The 12,537-nt window shown below is 55.5% G+C and overlaps 6 protein-coding genes across 6 annotated transcripts; 3 read left to right on the top strand and 3 right to left on the bottom strand.

The window, feature by feature from the left end:
• Positions 1-668: 668 nt before the first annotated feature.
• Positions 669-1,242, top strand: LOC102247835 (histone H2A type 2-A). The gene has a single exon (XM_005867411.2). The coding sequence runs from the start codon at positions 737-739 to the stop codon at positions 1,127-1,129; it is 393 nt and encodes a 130-aa protein (XP_005867473.1). The 5' UTR covers positions 669-736; the 3' UTR covers positions 1,130-1,242.
• An 823-nt stretch (positions 1,243-2,065) lies between these two features.
• Positions 2,066-2,763, top strand: LOC102248135 (histone H3.1). Its single transcript, XM_005867412.2, has one exon. The coding sequence runs from the start codon at positions 2,219-2,221 to the stop codon at positions 2,627-2,629; it is 411 nt and encodes a 136-aa protein (XP_005867474.1). The 5' UTR covers positions 2,066-2,218; the 3' UTR covers positions 2,630-2,763.
• A 2,705-nt stretch (positions 2,764-5,468) lies between these two features.
• On the bottom strand, positions 5,469-7,370 carry LOC106726313 (histone H4). The gene has a single exon (XM_014540744.1). The coding sequence runs from the start codon at positions 6,009-6,011 to the stop codon at positions 5,700-5,702; it is 312 nt and encodes a 103-aa protein (XP_014396230.1). The 5' UTR covers positions 6,012-7,370; the 3' UTR covers positions 5,469-5,699.
• Positions 7,371-8,807: 1,437 nt separating this feature from the next.
• Positions 8,808-11,054, bottom strand: LOC102248427 (histone H2B type 2-E). Its single transcript, XM_005867413.2, has one exon. The coding sequence runs from the start codon at positions 10,995-10,997 to the stop codon at positions 10,617-10,619; it is 381 nt and encodes a 126-aa protein (XP_005867475.1). The 5' UTR covers positions 10,998-11,054; the 3' UTR covers positions 8,808-10,616.
• A 203-nt stretch (positions 11,055-11,257) lies between these two features.
• Positions 11,258-11,790, top strand: LOC102248731 (histone H2A type 2-C). Its single transcript, XM_014540734.1, is given in 2 exon segments — positions 11,258-11,540; positions 11,542-11,790. Coding segments are annotated over 2 exon segments (390 nt in total). The 5' UTR covers positions 11,258-11,318; the 3' UTR covers positions 11,710-11,790.
• Positions 11,791-11,811: 21 nt separating this feature from the next.
• Positions 11,812-12,537, bottom strand: LOC102248938 (histone H2A type 2-B). The gene has a single exon (XM_014540732.1). The coding sequence runs from the start codon at positions 12,272-12,274 to the stop codon at positions 11,882-11,884; it is 393 nt and encodes a 130-aa protein (XP_014396218.1). The 5' UTR covers positions 12,275-12,537; the 3' UTR covers positions 11,812-11,881.

The raw sequence follows: 12,537 nt of genomic DNA, 5'->3' as shown, positions 1-12,537 counted from the left end.
ACTTGGAGCTGGTGTACTTGGTGACGGCCTTGGTGCCCTCGGACACGGCGTGCTTGGCCAGCTCGCCGGGCAGCAGCAGGCGCACGGCCGTCTGGATCTCCCGGGACGTGATGGTGGAGCGCTTGTTGTAATGCGCCAGGCGCGACGCCTCGCCGGCGATGCGCTCGAAGATGTCGTTGACGAAGGAGTTCATGATGCCCATGGCCTTGGACGAGATGCCGGTGTCGGGGTGGACCTGCTTGAGCACCTTGTACACGTAGATGGAATAGCTCTCCTTGCGGCTGCGCTTGCGCTTCTTGCCATCCTTCTTCTGGGCCTTGGTGACGGCTTTCTTCGAGCCCTTCTTGGGCGCGGGAGCGGACTTGGCCGGCTCAGGCATAGCGGGAAGCACCAGCGGCAGGAAAAAGATCAGGCACGCAAAGACAACAGCCGGACCGGGGCTACCGGAAGCGGCTCGGTACTTATAGAGGCTGTATGCAAATTAAGGTCCCGAGTACGCCGCGTTGTGATTGGCGGGCTTTCAGTGGCTCTCGTTTTTAGGGTGGGGCGAGATTATGCAAATAAGTGTATTCTGCCTGCGCTCTCCTATTGGCCGTCAGGACAAAGCTATGCTTTAGCCAATCAGAGTGTTCGGTGAACAATCGCCGTTCTGCCTATAAAAAGGTGAAAGGGAGCCGTTTAGGGCGACTTTGTCGGTCGTCAGTCGGGAGTTGCTAGCAGTGCGTGTATCGCCATCATGTCTGGTCGTGGCAAACAGGGAGGCAAGGCCCGCGCTAAGGCCAAGTCCCGCTCTTCCCGCGCCGGCCTCCAGTTCCCGGTGGGGCGTGTGCACCGCCTCCTGCGCAAGGGCAACTACGCCGAGCGGGTGGGAGCCGGCGCGCCGGTCTACATGGCGGCGGTGCTGGAGTACCTGACCGCCGAGATCCTGGAGCTGGCGGGCAACGCGGCCCGAGACAACAAGAAGACGCGCATCATCCCCCGTCACCTGCAGCTGGCCATCCGCAACGACGAGGAGCTCAACAAGCTGCTGGGCAAAGTCACCATCGCCCAGGGCGGCGTTTTGCCCAACATCCAGGCCGTGTTGCTCCCCAAGAAGACTGAGAGCCACCACAAGGCGAAGGGCAAGTGAGGCCGTGCGTCTGGCGCCCGCCCAGCCCCCCGTTTCGAAAGGGGCACCTCCGAAATCAAAGGCTCTTTTCAGAGCCACCCACTCTTTCAAATAAAAGAGCTGTTATTATCGTACCCAGGCTCCTCCGTCCCGACGTCCGCAGTAGAAAGTGCTAACCCTTCCCGCATGCGCAGGGCTGGCGGGGCCAGCCATTAGCCTTCGCCTCCCAACCGCCCCTCCCCGCTCACATCCCGAGCACTTCGCCGCCTAGACTGGGCGGGATGGGATGGGACGGGCCGTAAGCCTTAAGGACACGATCACGGCAGGTGAGGGAAACGAGCCTCTCGGGCGCCTCGGCTACAACGCCTCTGAGAGGCGAGCCCCGGCGCGCAAGTTCCCTCACCCCCGCCCGAGACCTATGCCCAGCACTTCTAGGGAGGCCCAGTAGGGAGGGGACAGTCACTGACACAACACACCCAACCCCAGTCGGTAGGAGGGCCGATCGACCCGTTTTCGGGACTGTGGCGAACCTGGAGCTTGGCCTAACTGAGCCGACTATCTAATTCTAAAGGTTTCCTGTTGTTTTTTTTCCAAGCGAGAGGACGCCTTTCCGGGGGAGGTTAGGGCTGGCGGGGGCGGACAATTTTCCGGTCCGAAAGCCGGGAAAAGCGGTCCTTCAGATTGACAAAGGGGCCTCCGGGGGCGGGCAGAAGGAAGATGGAAGCTCGATTCCGGCGTGGAAAGGAAGAGGGCATTTCGGATAGCGTGTCTTAGGGAGTGAAGGGCTACGGAGGGGCGCCCTGACCGTTGAGATTTTAAAAAGAAAAAGGACTCGGCCCGAAAGAAAGGAAAAACCGGGCAGAAAAAGCTGTTGGCAAACCCGAAAGTAGAAAGTGAGGCGAGGGGGTGGGGGCAGGGGAGATTCTGCCCCAGCCAATCGGGCACGCCGGGGAGGGTGACGTCACAGCCAATGAACAGTCAGCGCGGGACTTTCAATTTTACCGTCCCGCCCAATCGGGAAAGGACTGTGGCTATAAAGGCGGCTGCGGCGGCCCGGGACCTCGCTCTCGCTCTCGCCGTCGTGTCGTGCAGGTTGCGCCTCGCATCGCCATGGCCCGTACGAAGCAGACCGCCCGGAAGTCGACCGGTGGCAAGGCTCCGCGCAAGCAGCTGGCCACCAAGGCGGCCCGCAAGAGCGCGCCGGCCACGGGCGGCGTGAAGAAGCCGCACCGCTACCGCCCGGGCACCGTGGCCCTGCGCGAGATCCGGCGCTACCAGAAGTCGACCGAGCTGCTGATCCGCAAGCTGCCCTTCCAGCGCCTGGTGCGCGAGATCGCGCAGGACTTCAAGACCGACCTGCGCTTCCAGAGCTCGGCCGTCATGGCGCTGCAGGAGGCGTGCGAGGCCTACCTGGTGGGGCTGTTCGAGGACACCAACCTGTGCGCCATCCACGCCAAGCGCGTCACCATCATGCCCAAGGACATCCAGCTGGCCCGCCGCATCCGCGGGGAGCGGGCCTAAGAAGTGCGCGCTCGGTTCCAGGTTCCATCGCATCCAAAGGCTCTTTTCAGAGCCACCCACAAGTGCACTGAGAAGCTGTAGTACTTGGGCTCCCGTATATCCATGCTCGGGACGGGGGGAGGGAGGGGTGGCACGGAGCGGAGCGGACTCCCAACACGGAGGGTGGGTGGTAAGCTTCAGGCATTCAGGCCTACTCCCTTCTGCCTGCCTCCATCGGGGAATGTATGCCACTCAGCCACCTTGAGGCGTGCGCCCTAAACATGGCCGCTCCTCGGATAGTCGTCCCTGCTGGCGCTCTGGTGGGCGGTCTCTCTCAAAGTCTCAGAGGTGGACTCGAGCCCGGAGCACTCACGACCCAGAGCGCACCCGGGAGGCCTCCCGGCAGCTCACTGCCGCGCCCCCCCTCCCGAGATGGCCTCACCCGACGAAAGCGTCGCCCCCTCGGTCCGGAGGGCTGTGCTTCTTCAAGCAAATCCCCGGCCCTAGCTGGGGGCGGGGGGAGGCCTGTGTGGACACAGCCTGTGGGCCACTTGGGAGCTGGGTTGGCAACGGACCAGGTCCGCAGAGCGACGCTCCCCGCACCCCCACCGCCAAGGAGGCCCTGAAGGCTTCCGCCCGTGTCTGGCTGCTCTGCACACACGTGGTTGCTCCACTTTTACGTAAAGCTCCCTTTGCCTCTCGATGTGTCAGAAAAGGGGAGAGCAGTGAAGGGACTGGTGCCCCCCTGCCTCAGGATCACCGCAATTTACAGAGCACGCCCCTCGCTCTCGGCCCAGTCCCTTATTACTACCTGCGTGGGGAGGCCTCAGTGCAGGCTGCGGCTCTTGGCTCGGGTCTGGACCCCGGGGTTAGCAAGTACTGGTGACTTCACAGGTGTGACTTCAGGGGGGCACCTCAAGGCAAACCTGGCGGGGACTAGACCCACACGGCGCTTTCTGAGATACAGTCTGAGGCTCTCGGGTGCGTGACTTGCCCAGGATCTCAGGTCCCGGAGCCAAGTAGCTGAGCCGGCCCTGAAACCTGAGATGCCCCTGTCAGGTATCCGTCCTCGCCATGTCCTCTGCCTGACCCCCAGAGGCCGCTGCTTTCGTCTACCAGCCTCTACTGCCCCCTCTCTCCCCGCTCACTCACAGGAAGCCTCCCTGCCCTTGTGCTCCTGTCACAGTCAAGGCCTCCGCCACCCTCACAGCAGTGCAGTCTTTCAAACCTTTGTTATTGCTTCGGGAGACCGGCACACACTTGACTTCATCCATACAAGAGGACGATAGAAGATGTAGGTTTTCACTTTTGATCGTTCCTGAACTTAAGTCACTTCCCTACCCTCAGGGGAGAGTTCAAGGACAATGAAGGACGAGGGAAGTATTGATGCTCTTCCTCTGACAGGTAGCTTCCGCATGGCTAGCTTGGTTGCAGGAAAGGTCTACCTTGGACCTGGGACTTGACCAACTGAAAACATGTCTTCCTTCAGACCGAACTCCGCCTCGGCGTGGCAGGGGCTGGCGCCCGAGCCAGCGTAGAAGCTAGTGTGGCCCTGTTGACGCCTGTGCTTCCCTGGCAGGGGACTTGGCCTTTGGGTTCACGCCCTCTCCTGGTCGTCCTCCTGACCCTTCTCCCGGTCCCCGTCCCAGCCTTCTCCTCTTTCTCCGCCGACCCATCCATGTCCTGGGCTCACCCCTGCTGGCCTTTGTCTTTCCTACCTGCATCTCGAGTGAGATCGTGGGTTCGCCGCCTTCCCTCTCTCTGCCTCTGACAAGTGCTCCCAAACCGGTATCTCCTGCTCAGACCCCTGTCCTGAACTCCACACCAATGTTTTTCTAACTGCCTTGTGCCTAGGTCCTTCTGGATGGATAATGGCTTATCTCCAAAACGGCACCATCTTGCTTCCCCAGGCTACTTTTCACACCTCTCGTCTTAGTGAAAGACACCTTTGGCTCCCCACCCCCAGCCCCCAAGCTGTTTCAGGGCACAAGTTCCTTCCTCGTGGCCTTTGTCCAAGTCTCAGGAGTCAACAAATGCTCAATCGAATCTACTTTCTGTCTCCCTTCCTCCCTCCCTCCCTCCATGGCCCCGGCCTTAACTGATGCCTTCACCAGCTCTGAGTATTCAGGCTAGACTCTGCCCGGCCACTAAGCTTCCACTCTTTGAGCCTGTCACTCTCTTGCTGAAAAATTTCCCCTCCTTCCCAATTCCCTTCAGAATGAAGTCCACCTTCTTTTGCACCGCCGTTCAGAGCGCTGGTGGGTAATGTCCGGTAGGCACTCTGCACCCGGACAAACGGGAATTTGAATCCCGGTCTTGCCCAGACAACAGAACAGGTAGGTGGCTCTCCCAGCAAATGAATCTCTGCAGGCCTCACTTTTCCCCACTTGTAAAGCGGGGGGAGTAGCACCTTGCTAGTGGTGCTGGCGGACGTATTCAGGGATGCTTCTTAACAAGCGCCTGGCATGCTCTCTGGTCCACAATAAGCATCCAATTCGTTTTAGCGATTCCATTAATAGCTGCCTTTTAATCCCATTAAAAGGCAACGAAAAAGGGGATGGGTAACAGACCGCTAGGGTCCTCGCCGCTATAAAGGGGTGAGGGGGGAGACAGCCTGGTTAAGGCTGGAGGCCCCTTATGGTTAGCTTGTGTACAGAGAAGTTCCAGCCTCCACCTTCACCCTTCACCCCTGTCCCCAACGGATCCGTTTCTGTAAAAATGGGCATTCAGAGAATGCAATACCAGCTCTGTCCTGATTGGCCGGATACGCACCACGACCGTTGCAGAGCTCTGCGGATTGGTTAGTAATTATTTGGACACAGCTGCGCGGCCCCCAATGGACCCGGAAGGCCGCAAGGTCGGCATGGAGAAGGGTCGGCTGGGCAAGCAGGAACCAAAGCACTCGGCATTGCTTGTCTAAGCGAGTCACTGTTAAAAAAAAAAGGGGCAGCTTGTAGAACGGCTTGTGCTAGAGGAGATTTGGAGGGCGCTCTAGTGCCCACGTCCTAAAGGTGCCCAGCTCCCCAAGGACTCTGTGGGTGGCCCTAAAAAGGGCCTTTAGAATTGGTGCACGTGAGGGCGCAGCAGAGGCTTAGCCCCCGAAGCCATACAGGGTGCGGCCCTGCCGCTTCAGCGCGTACACCACGTCCATGGCCGTGACCGTCTTGCGCTTGGCGTGCTCCGTGTAGGTGACGGCGTCCCGGATCACGTTCTCCAGGAACACCTTCAGCACCCCCCGCGTCTCCTCGTAGATGAGGCCCGAGATCCGCTTGACACCCCCACGCCGAGCGAGGCGGCGGATGGCGGGCTTGGTGATGCCCTGGATGTTGTCTCTCAGGACTTTGCGGTGCCGCTTCGCGCCGCCTTTGCCCAGCCCTTTCCCGCCCTTGCCTCTCCCGGACATGGCTGCTCCGAACACGAGGTGAACCCACCAGGCGCTGTGCCGGGAGGGGAGTTCGACCCCCCCTGATATACGAGACCGTCGGACCGGATTGAAAACCGCGAGCGGTCGACATGGTCCCCGCCCCTCCGCCGTTTCTCCCCGCCCCCCTCCACCCCCTGCCCTCAGGCCGCCCTCTAGCGGACACTATCCGCCACGGTCTCGGGAGCATTCGGATCCCAAGGCCCGGCTTCCGGATTCCACAGCTGTTTTCGTCTCCTTCTCGCCGTCTGTGGGCTTCCCCCCCGCCCGCCCCCAAGGCATTACACTGGCGAAGAGAAAAGGTCGGGGGGCGGGGACCGGGTTGGGGAGAGAAGACCAGGAGAGGAGCAAATACGGGTCCAGAGGGCGCAAGCTCCGGGTTTCATCCCAACAAGAGGATCCCAGGCTCCAAACAGTAAGCAAAGAAAATGGCAACAAAAGCTGTTTCCCATCAGTAGACCGACGGACGGCCGGACGAGCCCATCGCATGGGCGGCCGGCACCTGGGCTGGAGGGGGAGGCGGACGTCGTCCCAACGCCCAGGTTTACTCTCCATTTTGTTGGTGCGGATGCCCATCCGTCCAAGACCTACCGCCTTGCTCCTCCGAATGTCACGGCATTTGGAGGCAGGGCCTTCAAAAAGGCGATGAGGTGAAAGTGGGGTCACCAGGGTGGGCCCCGATCCAGCGTGAGTCGTGACCTTATGAAAAGAGGGGATCTGGGCACAGACAATACAGCGGGGCAACTGTGGGGGGACAGGGAGAACGCAGCCGTCTGCAGGCCAAGCAGAGACCACAGAAGGAAAGTAAACTTGCCCAAATCCTCATCTCTGACTTCTAGCCTAGAATGTGAGGATATTAAGTCCTGTTTTTTACGCCCCCTCGCCTGGGGTTCGGGCCAATACAGGCCTCTGATCTCTGCCCGGAGCCTCATTCCCTAGCAGACCCACAACGCACAATGGGATCCTCTGGGTCTGCATTTGGTGAGTTAGAAGCAGAAACAACAGTGACCCTGGGCTGTGCAGGGCCGGCACCTTGTCACCCGGCGTCTCATCCACTGAAGTTTTGTTTTCAAACTTGCAGCCTGAAGTTCTCAGAGTGAGTGACATTCCAGCCTGTCAGAGCCATCTTGGCTGGGCAAACCCCTGCGGAGTTTGTAGATTTCCACCTCACGGCCCTTCCTCCCCAGGATCATACTCCCTGGACTGATACTAAATCAGGTTTTAAAGCCAAACTTATCACGCCAAAGATATCCAAGACCTCCCTGTGGCCTTGAGATTTAACAACTGCCTGTGCATCTGTCGTGGCTAAGGCAGTTCAGGGATCCCCGGCTTAGTTGGGAATCCAGAACCCCAAAACTAAATAAAATAAAAAAAGTTTTCTAAATAATTAAAATTTAAAAACATGCTCAATAAGCAGAAACAATTATTATTATTATAACAATTATTGCTATTAACCCCAACATCAACAAATGTATACAGGTGTGAAGACATCAAAGATGTTCCTTAGGAGGGTTCATCTCACCATTAATAATTGCCTTCTCAGAAGTTAAAATACCAAGCTCTCTCACCTCTACCCGCTTCCTCACTCTGTTAACTTCTTTCCTGGTAAACATGCCCAGGAGGAGCCCATAACCAGCAACTAAGGTTCTCTCTGTTAGTGAAGGGATTCCAGCTGATGAGCCCTACTACTGTGAGGACAAACTAAACTGAACTGAGCTATGGCCTCTGGGATGGAGAACCAGAGCCCCCAATCCCATTCTCAAGGCCACCGAACCATAGATGTATATTCAGGGTACATCCTGGAGGGAATAAAGTAGGTGATATTTCTTTTGATTTTTATTTTGAAGCATAGATATTCCCCTCCCTTCCCCCCACTCCCCAATCCAGAGAGGCCCAGGTTTTCAGTTAGTTACCTTACTTTCTCAAGGCCCTTAAACACAACAAGGAATTTATTCTCTGGAGAGTGTCCAAGGAGATTAAATGAGTCAGTATGTATAAAGGATTTTGAACATTGGCTGGAACATCTCTAGATGTTAGCTAAAATTTTGTAAGGACTTTATTTCTTCTATTTTCTTATTTTATAATGCTTCTTATTTGTGGTCATCTATTTTTCAATTACTAAGCATTAACAAAGTCCTCAGTGCACCTCTGAGCTAGAAGTGTGGCTAATCCTATATAAGAAAAGGGTAATATGCAAATTGACCCTAACAGCAGAATGACCAGAACGACTGCTGGATGTCACTATGAGGCACACTGACCACCTCTTGGTGCCTTTCCCCAGCCATCAGGCACCGATCACCCGATGGCGAACAGGGAACTAGAGGTGGGTGGCGGGGCGGGGCCAGCTTGGCCCTGATAGCAGGCCAGGCCTAGGGACCATATCCATGCATGAATTTCATGCACCAGGCCTCTAGTCCTATATAATAAAAGCCTAATATGCAAATCGACCTAACAGCAGAACAACCGGTGGAACTGGTCGCTATGCCGCGCACTGACCACCAGGGGGCAGACACTCAAGGCAGGAGCTGCCCCCAGCCCACAGGCCCCAGGCCAGCCCTGCCCCGACATCTCATCGCCCCGCCAGTCACCCCACAGGTGGGCCCTGATCCCTGGCCAGGCCTAGGGACCCTACTCATGCACAAATTTCGTGCCCCAGACCTTTAGTATCTTATAAATATTCATCCTTCAAGTCAGAGGTACCCATCTTTTCCATAGACTCAGTAGTAGTTGTATATGCTACCTTACTTAGTTAGAAAACATACCACAGATTTTTAAAAAAACCTTAAATTGACTGGTAGCTTTATTAACAACAGTACCATCTACACCCATTTGAAAACACACATGTAGGAAACATAAGATTTATTCAGTGTATAATAATGTCTAGTGTCCATTTGGATTCATAAAACCCCTGCAATCAACTCCAGGACTCCTTAGCCAAAAGCAGAGTTGAATAATTGATCAGACCATCAGTGTCTTTATCAGCAAAATCAAGGCTTGGACAGAAAGATTCAACTAAATAAAACTAAAATGCAACTGTCCTCACATCTAAGGGTACAATGGTGGACAATGTCAGCTGCATGGCCTGTGGACCAATCACTTTGCTTCTCTCAATCATGTTTATAAAAGGGTTATTAGCCTTGCATATCTTACAGGGTCTGTCTTACATGGTCTTCTAAAAAGCAAATGAGACTGGTAAGTGTAAATTAAAGCTCATCTCAGTGTGGAAACAAAGGACTAAAGTATGGGAGGGGGGTGGGAGGGGGAGGCAGAGGGCGTGGAGGGACAAAAAGAATCATAACAGGGGCCTCCTCCCAGCTGTTGCCCTGAGGTGTGACCACGGACAGATTTGGGAAACTCCACAAAACAGTTCCATTTTCATGTTTTCACATACAACTAATGGAAATGAACCACACCCATCCTTCCATGGAAATTAAGGGATTAAGGGGTGTGATAAGAAAATTCAATAAATGTATTTAAGTGTCCCTCCACTATGTGCCAGGCACTTAATAGTGCTGATGATATAACGGAAAGCCAGACCAACCAAGTGTTAAGGGCTTGAAAAAACTATAACAAAATAAACATCCAATTTCTGATGGCTGCTAGGAGGAAGATAAAACCGGGAGGGACCAAGACAGGAAAGGAAAAGTGCAAATTCTTGAGTGGGTGACTTGGAAAATGAGGTGTCTTTGAGCCTGGACCAAAATGACCAGTGCCTTGAAGTAACTTAAATTCAGATCTTTCTAAATTGGGGGAGGGGGGTGGAGGGATTGAGCAAGAAAGAATTCATGGACAACAGTGTAGTGATTTTGGGGGAGGGGAAGAGTAGGGAGGATAAATGATAATAAAAAAAAGATAAAGTTTGGAAACAATATTAAATGCAAAAATTACCCACAAAAATGAGATTAGGGATTTCAAAGCCTTCAAGTGAGCAGAGGAAACCAGAACCTATGAATTTCAGAACGGCGAGTAGTTTTGAATGTTAATGTAATCCAACCAGGAAAAGGAGGGGACCTGGCGGCCCGAACTCTGCTCCAAGTGCTCAGAATCGCTGGTGTCCCCAGGGCACATCGCAGGGCAGAACTAGTTGCCGGCGCCAGCACCACAGCAGCCATCAGATTCTCGGGAAAATCCTTCTGGGTTGTGACGCAGTGTTCGAGGAACCTGGGCTCGGTTGTGTGCTGGGGTCCTTTCTTATGAAGATGGCTGAAGTCACTTCGTTTTAAAAAGCCGATGAAACATACCCGAGGCACCAGGCCACCAGTCCAGGGCCGGAGGGTGGGAGGAGCCGACTCTAACCTCATTTAGAACCGACTCCGGAAAACAAAGAGCACAGGAAGAGGTTAAAGACGCGCCCTAGATTCAAAGAGCAAAGCCAGTCACGGAACGGGAACCCAAAGCCAAAGGTTTGAAAAGCTACGTGTGCCAACCCCGTAACCCTTGCCAGAAAAACTTACTTTGTGTACATAAACTGAAGGAAAATTAATGTACAGCTACAGCTCTTTCTGGTGATTAGGTGGGTGGCTCTGAAAAGAGCCTTTGGAGTCAAGCAGCTGGCTACTCCGAGGAGCGCCGCGTCCCGGACGGGACTCACTTGGAGCTGGTGTACTTGGTGACGGCCTTGGTGCCCTCGGACACGGCGTGCTTGGCCAGCTCGCCGGGCAGCAGCAGGCGCACGGCCGTCTGGATCTCCCGGGACGTGATGGTGGAGCGCTTGTTGTAATGCGCCAGGCGCGACGCCTCGCCGGCGATACGCTCGAAGATGTCGTTGACGAAGGAGTTCATGATGCCCATGGCCTTGGACGAGATGCCGGTGTCGGGGTGGACCTGCTTGAGCACCTTGTACACGTAGATGGAATAGCTCTCCTTGCGGCTGCGCTTGCGCTTCTTGCCATCCTTCTTCTGGGCCTTGGTGACCGCTTTCTTCGAGCCCTTCTTGGGCGCGGGAGCGGATTTTGCGGGCTCCGGCATTGCAGAAAAGCGCTATAACGATTAGCTGGAAAAAGAAGTGAGGTGCTAGGCGGGCCTGATCCTTTTATAACCACCGTATGCAAATTACGGCTTCAGAAGCCTCTCGTTTCCATTGGGCCACGTAGGAACCCAGTAATAAAATCGTGACAACACCAACTCTTGATCTTATTGGTCATTCCTGGAGCCCGTTTAGAACCAATGAAAAATGCGCTCCTGACCCCACCCCTAGGAAAGCTTATAAAGGCTTTCTACTTGTTTATCTTTCAGTCCTGCTTCGCTGCCACATTCTGAGCTTCTGGAGCTTTCACCTCATTTGTAGTCATGTCTGGTCGTGGCAAACAGGGAGGCAAGGCCCGCGCTAAGGCCAAGTCCCGCTCTTCCCGCGCCGGCCTCCAGTTCCCGGTGGGGCGTGTGCACCGCCTCCTGCGCAAGGGCAACTACGCCGAGCGGGTGGGAGCCGGCGCGCCGGTCTACATGGCGGCGGTGCTGGAGTACCTGACCGCCGAGATCCTGGAGCTGGCGGGCAACGCGGCCCGCGACAACAAAGAAGACGCGCATCATCCCGCGCCACCTGCAGCTGGCCATCCGCAACGACGAGGAGCTCAACAAGCTGCTGGGCAAAGTCACCATCGCCCAGGGCGGCGTTTTGCCCAACATCCAGGCTGTTCTGTTACCAAAGAAAACCGAAAGCCACAAGGCCAAAAGCAAATGAATGCTGGCAAAAGACAAAACCAAAGACCAAAGGCTCTTTTTAGAGCCACCCAAGCTTTCAAAAAAAAGAGCTAATGAGCTATTTTGTGGTCAGCCCTTGATTTGACACTTTGTTGGCTCTTAAAAGAGCCTTTGGGGGGGGTAAGTGGGGCGGGTGGTGTCAAGCGTTTTAATTACTTGTTTTTGCCAGGCTTATGACTCTCCGTTTTCTTGGGCAACAAGACGGCCTGGATATTTGGTAAGACGCCGCCTTGGGCAATGGTAACACCCCCAAGTAACTTGTTGAGCTCTTCGTCATTTCTCACGGCCAGTTGCAAATGGCGGGGGATGATGCGCGTCTTCTTGTTGTCTCGGGCCGCGTTGCCCGCCAGCTCCAGGATCTCCGCGGTCAGGTACTCCAGCACCGCCGCCATGTAGACCGGCGCGCCGGCCCCCACCCGCTCGGCGTAGTTGCCTTTGCGCAGCAGCCGGTGCACGCGGCCCACCGGGAACTGTAGGCCCGCGCGGGACGAGCGCGACTTGGCCTTAGCGCGGGCCTTGCCTCCCTGTTTTCCGCGTCCGGACATCACGGCCAAAAAGAAAAAAAATAGCACACTGTTTTACCATGAAAATGATGTGGAAAGAATTACCAATTTGATTTAATTTATAAGAGCTGTCGGGAGGGGGTGAAGGGAGGAAGTTTGATTGGCTAAGACAGGGGCCTATCAAACAGCCAGTAGGAAAGCAGAAGGCAGGCCTTCCGGTCGCGTCCGGCACTAACAGGAAATGACGGGTTCGCCACTACCTACCAATCGCTGTGAACTATATTAAAGCCCCTGGTTTGCATGCC

This window comes from Myotis brandtii, unplaced genomic scaffold (genome assembly GCF_000412655.1).
Source record: "Myotis brandtii unplaced genomic scaffold, ASM41265v1 scaffold250, whole genome shotgun sequence".
Classification (NCBI taxonomy): domain Eukaryota; kingdom Metazoa; phylum Chordata; class Mammalia; order Chiroptera; family Vespertilionidae; genus Myotis; species Myotis brandtii.
This window is presented reverse-complemented; position numbering and strand designations above follow the sequence as displayed.